Source organism: Lichenostomus cassidix, chromosome 1 (assembly GCF_008360975.1).
Source record: "Lichenostomus cassidix isolate B80296 chromosome 1, HeHo_3.0, whole genome shotgun sequence".
Lineage (NCBI taxonomy): Eukaryota > Metazoa > Chordata > Aves > Passeriformes > Meliphagidae > Lichenostomus > Lichenostomus cassidix.
In genome coordinates, this window is record NC_139479.1 from 9,928,875 (window position 1) to 9,949,024 (window position 20,150).

The 20,150-nt window shown below is 36.1% G+C and overlaps 1 protein-coding gene across 9 annotated transcripts in view; it reads left to right on the forward strand.

Annotated features, from left to right (window-relative positions):
* Positions 1 to 20,150, forward strand: part of DMD (dystrophin) — a 1,152,080-nt gene that overhangs the window by 807,154 nt on the left and 324,776 nt on the right. For all 9 annotated transcript variants that reach the window (XM_085049820.1, XM_085049818.1, XM_085049835.1 and 6 more), the window contains 2 exons: positions 3,127 to 3,235; positions 19,800 to 20,035. In XM_085049820.1, coding sequence (XP_084905946.1) covers positions 3,127 to 3,235; positions 19,800 to 20,035 — 345 coding nt within the window. The remainder of the gene's footprint in view (positions 1 to 3,126; positions 3,236 to 19,799; positions 20,036 to 20,150) is intronic.

The following is a 20,150-nucleotide window of genomic DNA, read 5'->3' on the forward strand; positions in this document are numbered from 1 at the left end:
ATATTTAATTTTTAGTCCCTCTCTGATTACATTTTACTTTCATTTCATTACATTCTGTAGTTCATTTAATTGTGCAGCCTGTGTAGTTAATTTCTGGTTCAATGTCTGTCTCGTACAATAAGTCATAAAGCAGTGGTTATTTGCTGTCAGGACTGTTGAATTGCTTTCCTGATCCTGTAGGTAGCTTTCCTTAAGTCATCATTCTTCCTGAGTTACATTCAGCACAATCTGCTATTTATATGTTCCAACATGGACTTTTTGGCTAACATCAAAATAATTTTCTACACAAAAATATTTTGTGGAAGAAGAAATAATTTTAAGTCAGATTCAGGTGGTTTTGAAAAGATATTAGCAAAGCTGCAAAGTTAAGAACTCAAAATTTTAGAAAATTCTTGAATTAGAACTGCTCTGGTCCCCTTAGTTTAGGCTGAACTCTGCATAGTTCAGTTCATGATATGGACATTGTTCACAGCACAAGCAGAAATTCAATACTTAGATTCATAGTTCTTGTTTAGTATGTGGCACAGAAAAAAAAAAAGATAAAATTACATGGCCTCTTTAAAAGCATTAATTACTTACATAGCATTGCTTGGCAAATTTGTAGATTATTTAGTTCTCTGAGGCAGCTTTGCTATTTTTCCTACATTATTTCCTTAATTCACCACAAATCTTCCCATTCTTTTCAATAAATGGAGTAGAAGTCCTATTGACTTATTTCCACTGCAAGCCTTTCCTGTGCTCAAAAGCAGTATGTGCCAGAAAATTAGAGATATCCCTTCAATTTATGTGCATTTTATCTGAAATAATGTTCACAGTTAAAATTATTCGGGGTCTTCCTAATGTTTAGCTGCTTATCTTTGTAACCTTTATAATATATTCTCATTATATTATTTTGAATGTAAATTAAACCCATGGATTTATATTGCAACTTATTTAATCTTATCTCATAGTTATGTCACTGAAATAAGTATATTTTCACACCTTCACTAAGCATACTAAAATAGAATTTTGCAATGCAAGTCTGTAAAAACATTTTTGTTGGCAAATGAAATCCTTGTATATGCTGATTCAAGAGTCAAGAATGGGATGAGATGTGTGATCCCTTAAGCACTAGCACTTTAATAATCAGACCTATTCACTTTTATAAAATGGATTTCATGCTTTTGAAATGTGTTTCTGTAAAGCTTTTGAAGGTGAGGGAGAGAGAGGTTACTGCTGGTGTCAGTGGCAATAGAAAGAATGTAAGCCCCAATCTGATGATTAACAGCACTTAATCAGAACAGTTTATTCAGGAAAGGATTTCTGTGCCAGTGGAAGAGCTGTGGTTCCCTTGCCACAGCACTCAATTTGTCTTTTCCTCTGGTGGGTGAGAAGTAAGTAGTGAGGAATTTATTTTCATTGTCCTCAGTCTTGCATTTAAAAGATTACTTTTCTCTCTCTAAATATTCATATCTAATTTTATTGCTGTCAGTGAGATTAGTTCACGTAAGGATGCTAGCATCACTTAAATTGCACCAGTGCCGGCATTTAAAGAAAATCTATAAAATTTCTGCTAAGTGCAACATATTTGGATGTTCATGCTTGTCACCAAAGCTCTAGAGTTGCAATTACAGCAAAATTGCTGGGCTCAAAGAAGTTAACATTTTAATGCATGCATGTTAATTTATGCCAGATGCAAGATCAAACTGTGATTTTGACAGAAGGGTTTAGAACTGGTTGCTCTCTTACTAGTGGTGTAGCTGTTGCCTCAGACAACCCTCTAACGAGTGTGGTGTGCATGTTTTATATTTTGTCATTGCTGGAAAGAAATCTCTGGCTTGTATATGTGAGAATGATCAAGAAGCTACTCATGACAAGGACCAATATGAGAATCATGGAATAGAGTTGATGTCCTGCCCTGGCATGGGACAGCCCCAGAACCACCCCATGTGTTGTCCAAACACTTCCTGAACTCACACAGGCTTGGAGCTGTGACCACTGCCCTGGGGAACCTGGTCCAGAGCCCAGCCACCCTCTAGATGAAAAATCTTTTCCTGATATCTAATCCAAACCTTCCCTGCTACCTCAGAGTCTGTGTGTGTGTACACACTTCAATTTAATGAGCATTGTTTTCTATCTCTCTCTTGTTGACCCTGTCATCTTTGACTCTAGATAATTAAAGTACCTTTCTTAATAGGCATCCGGTTTCCATCACTGCTGCATTGTGATTTCAGCTATATTCCTGACTGTGGATTGAAACCATGGAATACTAAAAGCATTCCTGAGTGGCATTGGTACTCTGTGCTGCTTTTTGTGGCTGAGAAAGAGAGAACAGCTTAAAAAGAAATGCTGTCTTCACTTTAAGAGTTTAGACATGTCAGCATAGAATTAGCAATGCTTCTTCCTTCTTTACAGTCCTTAAAGCAAAGAAGAAAGAGGGGTTGAAACAACATTTTCAAACCTAAATGCCTCTCAGGGTTATCTGAGGACTGGTGTTTGCCACACTCCAGAGTTTCATGTAGGTTTTTTTTTAAAAGTAACATTTTAGCCATTGCCAGTCAGGACTGTGTGCTCACACACTGAAGCTTATGGCTCCCTGAAGACTCCTAAGACTGTTTTTTTTTTACTTTTTTTTTAATAGGTGGAAGAATAAATTCTACATTTGACGCTACAAGTTGCAGGGGTTTTATCGAAAATACATAGCTCACCTTTCTATTTTAATTTTAAAAATTAGCATCTCAGATTCACGGTGATTAAAAGCCAGACCTCTCAGGCTGGGGGGCTGTCCCAGCTGGTAAAAAGGATTTTACTCATTCCTCTCCTCCATTTGGAAAAAATCATTATTGTATCTTTCTGTTTCATTTTGTTTGTTTTTTTCTTTAAATTCAGGTGATCCATCAGATGAAAAAAACCCACTTATTTTATTTTGCATTTATTTACATTACCTTTATGTTTGTTTACATTATAAAGCTGTGTTGGATGGGTCCCTGAGCAAACTGATCTATTGAGTGGCATCGTTGCCCATGGTGGGAGAGGAGCTGGAACTGGACAATCTTTTAGGTCTCTTCCAACTCAAGGCATTCTATGATTCTGTGATACATTAATTTGTGTATTGTAAATTTAATATATTGATATTTTCTATTCTAGAAAAAATTAGAAGACTTGAATGCTGACTGGAAGGCAATACACCTCTTAATTCAACAACTAAAGGAAAAGCCAGCATTAGGAGCATTTGGCCATCTGTCTTCAGGTGTCTGTAAGTGCTTCAGTATATTTATTTTTTAAAATTAATTACAAATCACATAGTTAAAATGAAAATGGCTGGAGACTGTCTAAATTAATTCTGCATCCTTAAAAGTGCTGCTATGGCATTCAAGTGGGTTTTTTATCATTGCCTTTCTATTTTATGCAATGTATCCCAGAAGGCAAAATAGATTATGATTTGATGAAAAGGTTGCAGAATGCTTTTCAAATTATTACTGTTTCAAAGTAATTTTTCTTATATTCCATGAAGAGGTGAGATTTTTACTTTCTACATGTACTAATGGAGGAAATACTACAAAGGGAGATGAATTATTTAAATTAAAAGATAATAATGCTATAGGTCAAGTATCTGTAAATTGGTCACAGAATGAAATTCTGAAATTATTATAACTGATAGGGCAATAAAGTGAGACTGTTTCAAAAAAAGGCTTGTGTATTCATAGAAAAAGTCATGTGACAACATGGTAGGAGTAATTCTGCAGTTAAACATTGGTGTGTTATACATCTCTTTGTGTCTTGCATTCATGAATTCATAACAAAACACCTGCTCTACATTTCATTTAAATTACTTGGATAATATTTATATTAGATGCTTCTCATATCTCTTTGAGCCTTCTTCTTCCTTACAAGGATTACAAACTCATTTTTTCTCCTTGGTAAATGGATTTTATATTCCAGTGCCTTCCTTTGAAATGTAGTGGTTAAGCATGGGTGAAAAAGAAATGTGTAATGAAAGCACAGGGCTCAATCTGAGTTTCCAAAGTCCCTAAAATTCTTTACTTGATATTGAACCATTTCAGTTGCTTGAATGAAGAATGTTACCTATACAATTTGGAAAGCAGCTCATCATATGTGGAGCAGAAGAAAATCTGCCTGCCCAACCCCTGTCAGGTTGCCTGTAACTCAGGCTCTGATACAGCTGAAGCAATCACTTGGAATTAGATTTCATGTGGGTTGTTGATTCCTCTTGTTTTTAATATGTTTTATGTTTATGTTTCTTGTGGAAACATATGTTTATGTTTCTTGTGGTAACATACAAGAAAAGCTTAAATTGGAGAATTCTCTACCTTCTACTAGTGATTCTCTAGGACAGCAAAGCAGAAGAATGTTTTTTCATAGAAGTTCATAATTGCTCCATAGAGAGAGATTCCAGAAATTTCAGTGTCAGAAGACAGTCCAGCTCCTGCCCAAATAACACATACAAGTTTGAGCAAAGGAGATACCTTGCTCATGGCATGTTGAAACTTACTAAAAAGGAACTGCTGTTTGGTTTTAGTCCCTTATAACTGCTGTGGTTCCAGTAGCAATTATTTCAATTTGCTAAAAAGAGCCAAATACCACTACTATATTTTAAGACTCGTAGTACAACAGTATTCTTGCTTTGCATGATTTTGTTCCAAGGCATTCTATAGAAATTCACATAATAACGTGGGGGGAATAAAGGAGATAAGTAATCATTTTTTGCTGTGCTGGACTTGCTGTGTCAGTTTTCTGTGTGAGCAGGTTATGTCAGGTTCCAGAGGGAAGGAGTGTTGGCAAGTTGAGTATTTGCTGCTACAGAAGAAATTACAATAATGGAACAAGAGCAAGAACATGGAGTAGTAATGCCATATATTTTTATATTACCTCATCTCTAGCTGAAGAATTGCAAAATTTCTCGCCTTAATGCAAGATGTAGTCTCTGACTGCTAACATTTCTAAGACTCAGCAGTTGGAATTATACATGCAGAAAATGAAAGCACTGGTGTTCTGTAAAGGATTAAGCAGGAAGTAAGATTGATTTCCCTTCTATTGTCAAGAGCACTTAAAATTTGAACCTAGTGCTTATAACACTAATTCATAATTTTTCTTTATTTGAGTCAGTTTACTGTGATCACATCATTATATGTGTATTGGCATAGAACTGTAGAGTTCAAAAGGGACCCATAGAGACATCTATTCCTTTTGCTCAAAGCACAGTCAATTAGTGCAGTTTGCTCAGGGTCATGTCCAGTCAGGTTTTTAATATCTCCAAGGATGGAGACCCTACAACCTCTCTGAGCAACTTTTCCCAGTGTTGAGCAACTCGGACAGTAAAAGAAAAAAAAATTCTCTTCTTCTATTTAAATACAATTTCTAGTATTTCAGTTTTTGCATGGTGTTTCTCATCTTATCACTGGGCTTCACTGATGACCGTCTGGATCTGTCTTCTTTACTCCTCCAATCAGATATTTAAACACATGGATATTACCCCCCTGAGCCTTTTCTTCCACAGGCTAAGGCAGCAGGTTTCCACAAAGATAGGAAATTATATCTGCTGCTAAGGTATTTTCATATTTAATATAAAAAGAATGGGAGGAGAGAGGGGAAGAAATGGAATGCCATGGGTCTAGTCATTCTGTTCTATAAGTTCTGCAGTTGTTTTAACCATTTATGTTATAGATATTTTTATGGCTTTATTTGCTGTGTGCCACTGACTCTCATGAACCATAGCGACTCAAACTGGCTATGGGAGAGCTAGCTTTAACCAAACCTCCCAAAAGCTAAACAATCTCATTGAAGGTAATTTGTAAAGAATGATGCACCAAATTATTTTGGAAGGATTTTGTGAAGCACTGGCAGTATTTCCCAGTGATAATTATTCACTTCCTGATCCTATGGAGACTTTTAGGGACATCAGGATTAAATAATGTTGACATGAGCATTTGAGACCAGGGAATGAAGATGTAACTGGCTCATCTCTACAGCCCTGTCAGATATCATTTGGTCCTGTCTGGCTACAGGAACTCAGACAGAGAGTCTTAATAAATTCCATCTGGTGGCTGTTACAGACATAAAGCACCCTGGTTATAATTATTTCTAGGTCTGCATATTATAGTTTCTTCAGCAGAAGAAGCACTAAAAAAATAGTCCTTAGTATTCCAGCAGTCCAGTGTGCCCTCAGGCATAAGGAACAAGATCTACTTCTCCAGCTCAAAAAATGTACTTAGCTGAAAGGTATGCCTAAAACCTTAGCAAAGATTGACTTCCAAGATAAGATGAATCAGGAAGAAAATCACACTTGCTATCTGTACTTGACAGGATAACGTGAAATGGTGTGAATGTCTCTGTCCAAATACCTTGATGCATTGCTTAGGCAGCAGTTTGAAAACATTTTAAACAGAGAGAAATGCAGTTCTGGAATGTGCTTTTCCAGGAGGGAGAGTTTTTAATAGCATTGTTAGCATTCACAGGGCTTCATTTTTTTCTTTTATACTGAAGTGCTATGACTATATTTACTTAATAAGTTAGGTAAAGGTATATATTGCTTTGTAAACCCTTCTGAATGCATTGTGGGGTGGAAGGCATTCCTGACTTTTTCTGGAGGAAGATGTTTCCCATAATTTGCCTTCATTCAAGCAGCATGCCGGGGTAAAATTTTGGCCACTTTTATTTAGAGCTCGAAAATACAACTTCTTAAAAAGGATGTGTATTTATTTTCAGTACTTGAAAATATATACTGCATATACTTATATACTGTACTTGAAGTAGTGAAATTTTAAAAATAGCTACAAATGAAAACAACTGAAAGTACTCGATCAAACTGGAAGTACTCAATCAATTCATTTTACATTTTACATGTTCACCTAATAAACTGTGAGCAATACATTATATTAATACTCTTGCAGTTTAACTTATTCAGTGAACAGTACTTTGTGTACAAGCAATTTCATTTTTTCTCCTGACTGCTTACACAAGTTTTGTCCCTTTTTTGGTCTTATTTTTTATATGAAATGCCTAATCAAGTAAAACAGAAAAATGTGTGACTGTGAAATAAAGAAAAAACTTGAGTGAGAATCAGTGTCAATTACAATGGTGACATTTCTTCTGAAATTAAGTCGAATTTGTCCCTTTAAACTTTAAAAGTTATCAATCCTATTTTGGATCATCATTTGCAGCAGGTACAAAAAAAGATAAAGAAATTATTGGTTTTATTTCACCGATTGTAGCAGGGTTGCATTGACAGAAAGGCTTTATATGCGTTGTTAGGTGTTGTGCACTTACTACAAATAATTTGAGGGAAGCTCAAGCTGCATGACCAAAGCTCACAGCACTCACCATCAGCATTAGGTACTTCAAACTCCTGCAGTCAATGCTCTCCTGAGCTTTCAGCATAGCTTCCTTTAGGAACAGCAGTCAGAAACTGCAGACACGGCCAAATACTGTGCTTCCCTGTAGAGGGGAAGAAGGCTTTTCAGGATTTAGACTGGATAAGGAGGGATGGCAGAGGAGTGAGGTATCCTGCTGAGTCCATTAGACACGAGTTGTAACGTGGGCGCTGTGAGCTGCAGTAAGTTCACCAGCAGCAATGGTGGTGAAGAGAACTTATCACTTATTAGCCATGTATTCAGCTGGGGTGTAGGAAAAAGATTCACAGCAGTCAGTCACCTCCAGAGTTTAAAGTACCTTGAGTCTCGGGGTTTGAATTAGAACAGTGATATTCCCCAGTGAATCTGGGGAAACTAGTGATAACAGAATTTCATGTGCTTCCCCTTTGGTATCTTAGTTGCAGGAGTGTAGTATGTCTCCTTCTGTTTGGGAAGTTTGGTTTGGTTTTTATTTCTCTGTGAAGAAGTCCCCAACTGGGCTAGGCATGCTGCATTTTTCTAGATTTGTAAGGTCATATACAACAGTTCTTGAAAAATATCACTGTTACTGTGTGTATGCACTGCTGTGGCTTAATGCAGCTGGAATTCATATTCCCTGCTTGCAATATATAACATAAGAAACGTGTAGCAATGCTATTAAAAATATAGCATTCATGAGTCTGTAAGTTTTTGAGGAAACAGCAGCAAAAAAAAGCTTGTATGTGAAAATACATACCTTGATGAAATAAGGTTTAAAACCAGAACACAGTGACCTCAGAAGCTGAAAGTGCTTCTGTAGTGCTAATGTCTGTATTATATGCATCTGGAATTTTCTTTCATTTTAATAATAAATGCATAGTTTACTTATTTATTACACTATACTTGTTACTAAGATAGAGAGATGGACAGATGGACATAGCAGTATCCTACCTTATGAAGACTGCCCTATCAAATCTCTGATATGATATTTGGTTTAATATTTTCAGTGGGGATGAAGGATCCTTTGTTTAGGAGACTATAACCATTGAAATAAATTCATTTCCATGGACTTCCGAGCTGGATTGTATACTGTTCCACTGCCTCTTTAAAAACAAAGAAACCATTTGTATTTAAGAGATAATCAGGAAACAATGACAAAATATAAGAAACAAAATGACAACAACTAGCTCAGGGCAAAAATGCACAATAGATACATTTTCTTTTTTTGTCATATTTCATAGCTAATGTGCTCTGAAGCAGTCATTGTTTATGTATTATGCACACTATTTGGCTGAACACATATGCTGTAGTTCAGCACTGTTTCTCAGAATTTCCAAAAGCTAGTCCCAAAAATCCTTGTGCACCTGAGAATATTACAATATGCATATTCAAAGGGTGAATTAAAAACAAATGTACAAATCAGATATTTGAATGTCTACATTGTTTATAGCAGCTGGTATAGCATAATTGAGACCAAGAATACTCAAAAGAATTCCTTGGGAAAGACTGAACAATCCATGGCTGTGTGCATCTACAATGTTTTCAATACTAATGGACACCTGTGTATGTTTTAAATTGTGTTGCAAATAGTCTTCATTATTTAAAGGAGCTTTGCTGTCAGCTATTAAAATGCTTTCATGAGGGACGTGGTGCATAGTAAATTTTCTAGAGCCATTCTCCAGAGAGTTGAATAGATAAAAATCTGTGTGCTAAACAGCTAAAAGTGTGCAACTGTTGGGACAAGGAGTTCTACACTGAATTAGAAGGCAATGCTACTGCCAGTAGACTATTTTGGTTCACTTTAGTTTTAGGACACCAGTAAAGAAGACCACTCTTATGAGTTGTAGTAGAGAGAAATACTATTTCCAATAACAATCATATCTAGAACCATATAGTTTCTGATACTTGTGAACGTTGACTCTAAAGGAAATGTCTATTTTTAATATTAGCTATAATTTGGTTTAACTCTATGAAAAGTTTTACAAAAATAAAATGCAACAGAGAAATTGAATAGGTAAAAATGCAGTAGGGATGTATCATGGAGAATACCTTGAGCTCTTAAATCATTAGAGAGCAGTAACAGTGGACTCCTCCTTTAGTCAGCTGGCCTTACAAAGGTTACTCACTATTGTATAAAGTGGATTAGTTAAGGAATAGAAGGCTGCTTTACCTTTTACTCTCTTTACCTTTTCTTTTGGATGAAGGAATAAATGATGGTATATATAAATAATTTTAGTAGGTTTAAGTTTGAGGTTTGACTCATTTTACTTCAGAGACTTATGGAGTAAAGAGGTTCAGAGATGCCAACCTGGGATGGTCCTGTTATGTATACATTGCCATATATCTGTTTTCCCCTTTGTATTCAGAAAAGAAGTGTCTAATCATTCCACATGATTTCCATTGAGAAGCTTTTTTACTTCTCTCATATGTGACACATGTAATAAATAACAATATGGCACAAAAATGAATCTGTTACCACTTGATTGGAGATTTTTCAAGGTCAGGACCCAGTTTCACATGCAGTTCTATTTTTCAATACAGCTGACATCAGACACAAGCTGAAGACAAACTTGTCTAATAAAGCTTTCAGATTCAATTTTCTCTCTGCATATAGCTTCAGGAATCTCTGGAGGTCATTCACAGCATGTGCTGTAACACCAACAGGGAGAAGTAATGAAAAGCATCTATATAAAAAGCTGACACTATGCCTTCCAAGCTGCATGAATAAAAACATAATAAGCAAGTTTAGAAACACAAATCTCTGTTATTCTCAGAATTTCTATTTAGATCTTTATAACATATCTTGACTTGAGGATTTGCTTCTGGATTTTCTGACAGGTGAAAAATACATGCAAAATATACCTAAGCCACAAAAGCCCAATTTGAATACAACCAAAGGTTACAACTTTATATTTAACATCCATTTTCAGGGATCTTGCAGTAGGTTCTTCTTTGAAAGATCTGTAATAAACAGGTGTGACAGTGCAGTTTACAAAAGGAATGTGAACTTCTACTTGTTTTTTTTCAGGGCTCAGCTGATTAAATATAACTCACTCTGGGTAACAAAGAATTTTATTATACTCATACCTATGATGAAACATAAATCAGAAAGTTGAAACACAAGTTGGCTGCTTTGCTGTCATTAAAGACAATATGGAATCTAGGTCTACTTTTTCTACTCTGTAACAAGTTGTTGAAGCACAGCTGCCAAGATTTATGATGTACATAAGATTAATGCTATCATCAGTCTTTCAAAGGACCACATTTGCCTATTCCGTTTTTAAAATACGATCGGGTATTTTCTTCTGAGGAGCAAGCTTTGCAGCTTGTTTTCTTTCATTTAATGTCTTGATCAATAGTTAGTAGCAGCTGGATATGCCAGATTTATTTTGATTAAATCCCATGAAATGTAAATGATGGCATACTTTAGAAGTCTTCAGACTATTATTGATAACCTTTATCAGGTGAGAGCTATGAGAACTATGTTGCAGTTATGGTTGGAATTTTTTATACAGTTCCCATAATCTTGGTAACAGAATCCAGTTTTGGCAATTTTCAAAAAAATGTAGCAACTATCATTTTTAAAACACAGATGGAATCAAGAATTTAGATTAGTTTATTCTGGAAGATATGGAAAAGGGGAGTAGAGTTCCTAGTAAAAGAATATGCATAATAAAATGGTAGTTTATGCCCTTTTTCAGTTTTCCTACCTATGTTTCTAGCTTTTCATCTTTAAATCACTTCTTTTAAATAATGTTTTAACCCTACCCTATCTCTCTCTCCCCTCCTTCTTTTTGTTACAATAGCCTAAATTACTGTGATATCCAAGTATCCAGATAACATCAGCCTGCAAATAGCAGTAATCTCTCTATTCTGTTTCTTTTTGTATAGTAATTAGGCCTATTGACAACTACATTGTGTGAAAATCTCTTTAATTTGCTAGAATAGTAGAGAGTGATAGGTCATTCTGCACAGAGTCCTCTTGACCTGTCTGTTCTTTGTTGACTTGTCTCTTTAAAAGAGCAAAGCAAGCCAGCTTTTCCTTCTGGAGGGAGCAGTGCTCAGTGACATCCTGGTCATGCCCTGCCTGAGTCTTTGACATCCTTCCTAATATTCCTGTTGTGAATGGAGCTGCCACCGAGTTAGGTCTGCTCCACAGAGAGTGTGAGAGCAGTGGAGGCCACAGGGAATGGGGAACAAAGCTCATAATTGCTGGTAAAGTTTCTTCTCCAGTCAGAAGGAATGAGGCAATAACAGAAAGACTTGCTCCTCAAACTATAGAAGGCTGAAATGAGGAGAAGATGGCAAATGATAACATCTTCTATTCCAGCTGGAAAGTTCTTTAGTCTGGTTTCAATGAAGTTTGTCACTGGAGTGTCAGGCTGCCATCTTTGTATCGGTGTGGAGCAGCAGGGGACATGTAGTGATGGAGAGATCAGGAAGAGATTTGCATTACTGATGGGTTTTCTTAACAGTAGATTGGTAGTCAGACAACACTTAAGTTCCCAAAAACAATTCCTCATAGGATGAAACTAAAATAGCTGGAAAAGTGTTAGAGGTTAGTTTGACCTGAAAAGTAAGCATTATAGGAGAATACTTGACAAGTGTTTCACAAAGTAGTGCCTGGTAAGATATTTTAACATTTCTGAGGAAAGAACAGAATGTGCTTGTAGTGATTTCAGGAATTCCTTTGTCAGAAACAAAGTGACAGTGATGATGTTACCTTTGAACAGCTGGTTTACAGCTGGTTTTAATCCTGTAAAATTTTTCTCCCAAAGAATAAGAGTAGAGTTGCACATCTTTGCATGAATTCTGTAATGCTGATAAATTAGCTTGTAAATGAGCTCTGATCATTTCATGGCTTCTTCAAACCTGTTATGATATTTATATTTTTTTAACTACAAGGTACGTAGAATTCCACTGGTTCCTTGTTACTTTGTATCTGTGTACAATTTTGACACCCTTTTTTCAGAGTTCCCCTCGGCTAAGATCACAATTTATACCTGTTAAATATATAGATCTTACAAAAATTAGAAGAGGTGATTTTTATGAGACTGTAAAAGTTGGATCTGCTAGCAGAATCGCCTTTTTTCTTGTATCAAAGAATTAGCTGCCAAAATTCAGTTACATGCCAATAGCAGTGCACTGGAAATGTAAATTGTTGTCATATAGATTGACATCCAATTGAAAGCTGCATACTAAATCAAGGAACTTGTTGCTTTTACTGACAAAAGGAATACTGAGAGGTGCTTGTATAATTTGTGACAGATGTTGTCACAACGTTTTTTTATAAGGCAAGTATGTGAAAGAATTTGATTTTACAGCACCACAGCTGCTGTAGTACAAAACATTCATTTTCATGAAACCCTTTTGTAACAACTGCTCACTGAAAAAGATGCTTATCCTTTGGAAGAAAATAAATGCCTTGTGTAGTAGTATGTATAAAACTGCTTTTTAAAAAAATAAATGACTGTTTCTTGGGCTACCTTTCTTTAGTTTCTGTCTGCTTAATTCTCACACTGACTAAAAGTGATCCATTCATACCACAGCCTTTTGCTTTTCAATTTTTAGTGGCCCCATCAATCATGCTGAACTTTGCCTAAGGAAAGGTTCTTGGAGAATGCCAAGACAATGCTATATTACTAAAAGGAGACTGAACTTTAGAGCAGTTTATCTTTCAGAAACGTTTGAATGGAACAATAGGTCCAAGCAGATTAATGCTACCTCTGTTTACAGATATATATTACAATCTTCTGTTGGTTTTGTATTACCTGTCCCTGGTCGAGTCATAGTCTAACTAGGATCAAATACTGCAAATTTAAAGTTTTTTCCACCACATGTAGAGCAGTCAGTTGAGTTGTTTACATACACTGTGCCAGGATTATTCCCATCTATTATCTTCAGCTGCTTCCTTCCCAAAGCATTCTCTGTTGTTACACTATTTCCAATTTGGTTTTTAAAGAGTGTTTAAAACTGAGAATGTAGCTTTACAGGACCACAGAAAAGATGAGGCTGGAAGGGACCTCTGGAGGTAATCTGGTCCAACCCCCTACTCAGGCAGGATAACCTAGAGGAGGCTGCCCAGGATCACATTCCTTTTGAGTATCCCATTCCACGGCTTTTGAGTATTTCTGAGAATGGAGATTCTACAAGCTCTCTGGTTCAACCCATTGCAGAACTCAGTCAAAGAGTGTTTCCTGATATTCAGGGGCAACCTCCCATGTTTTGAGTGTGCCAATTTTCTTGTCACAGGGGACCATTGGAAAGAGCCTGGCTCTGCCTTCAGATATTTATATGTGTCCATGAAATCCACTCCCAAGTCTTTTCTAGGCTAGACAGTTCCTGCTCTCTCAAGCTTTCCCCATCTAACATATGCTTCAGTCCCTTAATCATCACTGTGGCCATTTACTGGTCTCTCTTCAGTAGCTCCATGGCTGTCTTGTGCTAGGGATCCGAGAATTGGATACAGTATTCCAGGTGCTGACCAGAGGGGAAGGATCAGCTCTGAGCACCTGTTGACAATGACCTTCCTAATGCAGCCTGTCATGCCAATAGCTCCATCACTTTCCCAGGGTTGCAGGTGATGCTCTCATTCCCTGGATCCTCTGTATTATCCTTCTGGAAGATAGAAGTGACATTTGTTATCCTTCAGTCTTCAGATACTTCCATTTTCCATGATCCATCAAAGTTTATGAAAAGAATCCTTACAGCGGTTGCTGCCAGCTCCCCCAGCACTCACAGGTGCATCCCATCAGAGTCCATGGACTTTTTTGTATATGTCCTGTTTGCTGAAGTATTCTCCAACCTGAGTCTCTTCTACAAAGAGCAATTTTAAAAAAACTCTAACTTGCAGTACATGGAAATTACCTTGAAGTACCTCCTATGATCGCAGGAACTGTTAATATTCCACTTCTAGGTATCTTGCATACTGAGAAAGTATTTACAGAAGCTCTTTGCAGCAGCAGTTCATAATCTGAACTTTTTGCTGTGTGGCACTAATTTTTACTTCACCCTAATGTTTATTTACATAATGATGCACACAAACCTGCTTATGTGGTTTATAGCACTGAAATTCTTGGTTTTTAGTAGACTCTACCTATTTTTCTGGGAGATAGTGGCTATGTTCTTATTCCTGTTGCAATCCAGTGTTGGTGATGCAAGAGTATTTCTCTACATTGAGTGAAAGACATATTGAAACCTCTTTCTGTTGTGTTTGGTGGAACTTGGAAAAATGCATTTTACAATAAACAGCTTAGTGACACTTCCACATATAAAAGGGAGGATGGTAAGAAAATTCTACCAGATCTTTTCTATAACAGAGAAAGAAAAGTCTGAGAAAACTGACACTTATCTTCCTACTAAAATTAAAGTTCGGATGCTGTGTATTAATCTAAAATAGTAACATTTTAGAAACCATAACTTTTGTGGTTATTTTTCAAATGTAGCAGTACGTATTCACTTGTAAGTCATTTTCTTTTCTCCTAAGCTTTTTAACCTTGAATTTCTACTTGCTTTTGAACCTCTAAGGGGTCTTTAGTTTCAGTGCCTCCATCCCACGGCACAGACTATTTTAGACTTAAACTTTAATTAATAATCCCATAAACTATCAGCTTCTTTTCTTTTACCTGTAATGATTAAAATTATATCTAATACATAATGACTTGTTAGGAGTCATAAAGAACTTCTAGAATTAAAAGGTAGTCTAGGCACTTAACTTGTATTTTAGACTGATGACAGTAACACATGATGTGAATGTTCCCGAAGTGTTCATGAAATTAAGTATAAAACTTTTACCCATTTATAGTCTATAAAAATTACTATATATGAAATATACCTGATACAGTTACCAAGTCTTCTTTTTCTAGGAATAGTTTTTACTAAATAGTCAAGGCTAGGAAAATCAGACATTGGTATTGTACTAAAGTAGAAAAATACTCACTTCGAAACACAATTTTTGTCTTTCAAAGCTGATTAAAATGTTAAGAAAATGTTATCTCAGAGACACAATGCTCTAAGGATGGATATTTTCCACATTTAGAACTGTGGGTGGAATTTTGTTGGCAATAATTTTTGATCAACATAAAGACTTCATTCTGAGTTCAGATCACCAGAAGAAAAACATCCCTTGCTTTCAAACTTCAAAGTTGGTGGGCTTTTTTGAAGTAATAAATTTATATTATTCATTATATCCAATCAGGGCTCGGTTGGCCACTATTATTTTCCTTTCAGAAATCTTTTGTGACCCAGAACACCTGGCAGGTAGCTGTAGCTCCTCTGCAAAAAGTGCTACTGGCAGTGAGCACCTTGCATAGAAGGGCTGAACTGAATGGGAGAACTTAATGTACTCTTAATTTATTTCCTTTACATTGAAGGACAGAGTTGAGACTATTAATTTGTCACTGGAACAAGTCTAAATAAATCAGAACTGTCTTTCCAGATCTCTCTCCCAGACGTCTGCTCACAGTTCAAGAATATGATCGTGGATGCTCTAACCCTGTAGAAAACTGGTTGCAATGCCACAGCATAAGAAAAAAACCCAAAAATAAAGGAAAAGTGCACTTTAGTAGCTGACAGAACTTCATCTGTGTGCTATTGGGGAGTTTAGTTGTTCCAAGTTCACAAGGATAAAGTGCTGGGAAGATGACACTGAGATTTCCCATGGAATAAGCCAAACCTGTCTGGTGTGCAGTGTCCCAGCCAGTGAAATGCTGGTTTGCCCACAGAGGGAATACTCATTTGTTCTGCCACTAAAGAAGTCAGTGTTGCCTGTGTTAAAATAGCAAATTCACTGTGTGATGTCATCTCTGTGTATGACAAAAGGTACAGGAATTCTTCCTCTGCCTGCTTAGAGTGAGTAAAATGCAGCTGAGTTTCCTTGACTGAAAGAGGAACAAAGTTTAGTGGGTGTACATTACTGTTATTCATTGCATGAAGGATTTAAGGCTGGCGTCTCCCTTAATTGTTGCTGCTAACAATGGAACTAAAAACCCAGGCTAGACATGCAAATCGAATTAAAATCCACATCCAGTTACTATGGCATTTCTTCTTTGTCAGAAAGCTGTGACCTAGTAGATGAAGTTACCTTAAATGATTACAACTTAAGCACTACTAAAAGCATTCAGAAGGATGGTTAGGAACATTCCTGTGAACTGAGGCAGTTCTGCTCAAACACTTTAGCTTGAAAGAGAGTGTCTGAAGGTCTTTGAAGCTTTTGAAAGTTTTGTCATTCTTCCTGTCTGTTCTGTTCCTGTTCAGTACCTAAATAAGGAGTTTTATTTGTTTTGAGTTGTCAGTTTGACCCTCTCTTGACATGCAACACTGAAATAAGCAGAATAGAAGAAGGGGGAGAAATTCTTTCATTACAATTGACTTAATTCTATTTTAGTTGGGTTTGCATTCAATATTTAAATTTCAATTTCGTTACACGTTCCAATTATTCTCACTCTTCAAGTTCAAGGTTACAGATTATTTTCAAGACGCAAAAATTACCAATATACTCTCAATTTCATCCAGTGTATTTCAAAGATCAAGAACAAGTTGAAAATCACACCTGTTATTCTGTGGTTAATTTTTCTCCTATTATTGCTCTGTGTTGTTTCCTGCTTTGTTAAAGAACAGAAAACGTTAATGAGAAGTCATGTTAAAAACTTAGTATTTGTGTGGTTTAATGTCTTAAATTCTAATTTTTCTTTTGGTTTTGTGGTTTATCATATCACAGAAGTGAACTACTGTAACTTTTAAATAAGTTGAAAGATGAAGTCCTTAATTATTTTTATGATGTATTCCAGTAGGATAGAATTTATTACTCAGATATTTGAAAAAAAGAATTTGACTCCAGTTCTGTATTTATAAGTTAATTGTCCTGAGGGGAAAAAAAAACCCCAACCAAACAAAAAAACCCCTTTAATAGTAAAAAGACCCCACCAAAATCAAAATCTACACACTGTCCCCTTTGAGTCGCAGAATCTGTCAGTGCAGTTCTGGATAAATTCTGGATAAATTGTTTCAGAAAGAGATCTGTTGCTACCTATTGTGTACTTAACATTGATTTATAATTGTCTATTACTTTTAGTAGCTAATTTATATGCTTTTGTTAAATGAACCATATCATATCTATGCAAGCACGAAAAAAAGAGAAATAAAGGATAAGTGCTGTGACATCTTCAAGTGACATTTTTGTTCTGAGGGGAGATAAGTGTCAGAAGTGAAACACTGTGCAAACACTCTTGAAGGTAGTTTTTCTAAATAATTTTATAACTCAAATATTCTAATGGTTAGTCAAAGTGGAACAGATTATTACCATCCTTAGGAGATGATGGTAGATAGTGGTAGATCTTGAAGTTTTTAGAGAAGATATTATACTGGACTGTTGCACTTCTGCTAGTACCTTAGAATCTTTTTTGTAATATATCAGGTTTCTTGATGCAAAAGAACTGCATCAAGGAAAAAAATCCAAAAATAATCAAACAAAACCAACCAACCAAAAAAAAAAAAAAAACCAAAAAACAAAACAAAAAAAAACAAAAGCAAAAACAAAAACCCTACCCAAAACAAAAAAACAAACAAACCAAAAAAACCCCCAAAGCCATAAGCCAAAATCCAGATCCATAAGCCCCAGATATTGGAAAACTAGAAACACCCTTTTCTGAAATAGCTGCTTTTTCTGAAATAGAGGAAAAATAAATAAATAGATAGTAATTGTTGAACTCATGATTGGGTATTCAGGCCAAAATACGTGAGATGCAAAGAGATGCCAGGCATTCTTCTCAGATACCCTTAGCCTACTGATGGATGTCCCAGCTTAGAAAATTGCTCTTCAATGTGCCTGAATACTGATGAGGAGAGAAATTTCCTCTGAGATAAGACAACTTCTGTTTAATCTAGGTGAATGCTAAATTAGGAAGCTGTTTTTCTGTTGTCTAAGAATCTCTGAAGTCGCAGAGGAAATACAAGGCCTTAGCTTTATGGACAAATTGTTGAACCCTGACCTGCTACCTAGGTTTTCAGATTTTGGACAGACTTTGCTGTAATACCATGAATGCCAATGGGGAAAACCATTGGACTCTCAGAGGTAATAGCAAGAAACAAACAGAACAAAACAAGAAACTTACTGTACATGGGGTTACGCTGTTTTGGTGTTTTGGTCTGGTTTTGTTGAAGACAAGCTACCTTACAGGGAGAGTGCAGTAAACTGATTTTCTCTACTCTGTAAGAAGACTGGGAAAAATGCAAAAAAAACCATCTTGGTCCTTTAGAAATTAGTATTTGTGGTTCAATGCTAGAAAATGTAGAACACACCCCAGAGAGCTTTTATTTCCCACTTCCTGGTTTAGTTATTGCTGTTTCAGGAGTTGATTCAGATTGAGATTCTAAAGTGTAGGTTTTTAGTCTCATTTTTAATGGTCTAGAATCTCAGTGATGTAATGCCATGTGTTCTTCTATTTTCTCTGTATTAGTATTTTTCTTCTTTGGTTCTTTTTTTTTAAAAATGAGAAAAAAAAATAATTTAGTGTAACCTCATCTGCAGTAATATTGTGCATGAGGAATTGCTTTTGCATGATTCACTGGAGGACAATCAAGAAGAAAAGATCAGTCTTGAATTTCTGAATGATTTCATGTTCCATACTTCTCTGTCCAATGGTATCTATCTGTGGCACCTCTCATCATTTTTGCTGCAGAGACAGAAATTGTGCTTCAGTGTTGGGTATTTCCCCATTCCAAGCACTCAATAATTTACAGGTTATTTAAAACCCATAGCTAATAGATCAGGAAAAGACACTAGGAAGAGGTGTCCTTTTTTCCCCAAAAAGAAAGGGGGGGAAATCCACAAATATATAAATAATGGCACATAATATTTTTAAATTATGCAGTGGAAAAGTAAACAATTGTTCAGGACTGAATTTCCTGTTGTATGAGCTTCCATATTGTCCACAGAGCATATGGGAAGCATTTGGCGATAACAGTAAGTGAGAAGATTTTTGGTCAATTTCACAGCTCCAGAGTGACTTGGACACAGTGGAGGAAAATTACTTCTTGATACATGGTCATGCTATGATATGTTGGGTAGTCCAACCAACTTTTTTCAATGTCTTCTGGCCTAGAGGGATCTGCCCACACTACTAGATTTTTGGAAAATCACTCATGTATATCAATGCTTAAATGACCTTTAGTGAGGGGTTCTTATTACACTGTGAACCTTGCTAGTGTTACCAGGTCCAGCTGGTCTTTTAAAGATGGAATTTGAATATGCTGTGAATGCTGGATGTTAAGCAGATGTTATAATAGACATACTGTGGAAAAAATAAATTCATATTTTCTTTTAATTTTGATTTTCACATTTTCAGTTGAGATACTATCAAGAAATAGGCTTATTTCTGTGTTACCCTTTCTACGGCATAAATTCTGAAATACTGAAATAAACATTTATCATAGTTCATTTATTCAGCAATTTTCGTGTATTTTTTCTTTCAGTAACTCCTGGTGAAACTGTTGCTGTGGATACACAAACCAGGGTAACCAAGGAAACCACCACCTTCAAACCAGAAATGCCATCTTCTGTGCTTTTGGAGGTTCCAGCTTTGGCTGACTTCAATAAGGCATGGGCAGAACTCACTGACTGGCTTTCTCGACTGGATCGAGAGATAAAATCTCAGAGAGTGAAAGTAGGTGATCTTGATGACATCAACGACATGATCATCAAACAAAAGGTATGAGAAACAGTCATATTTGAAGTTGGAAGCCTCATGGTCTTTGTTCTGTATCAAATCCTTTCAACAAGGAGCACAGATGATAGGTTGCAATATATGCAGTTGTCACGTCAGC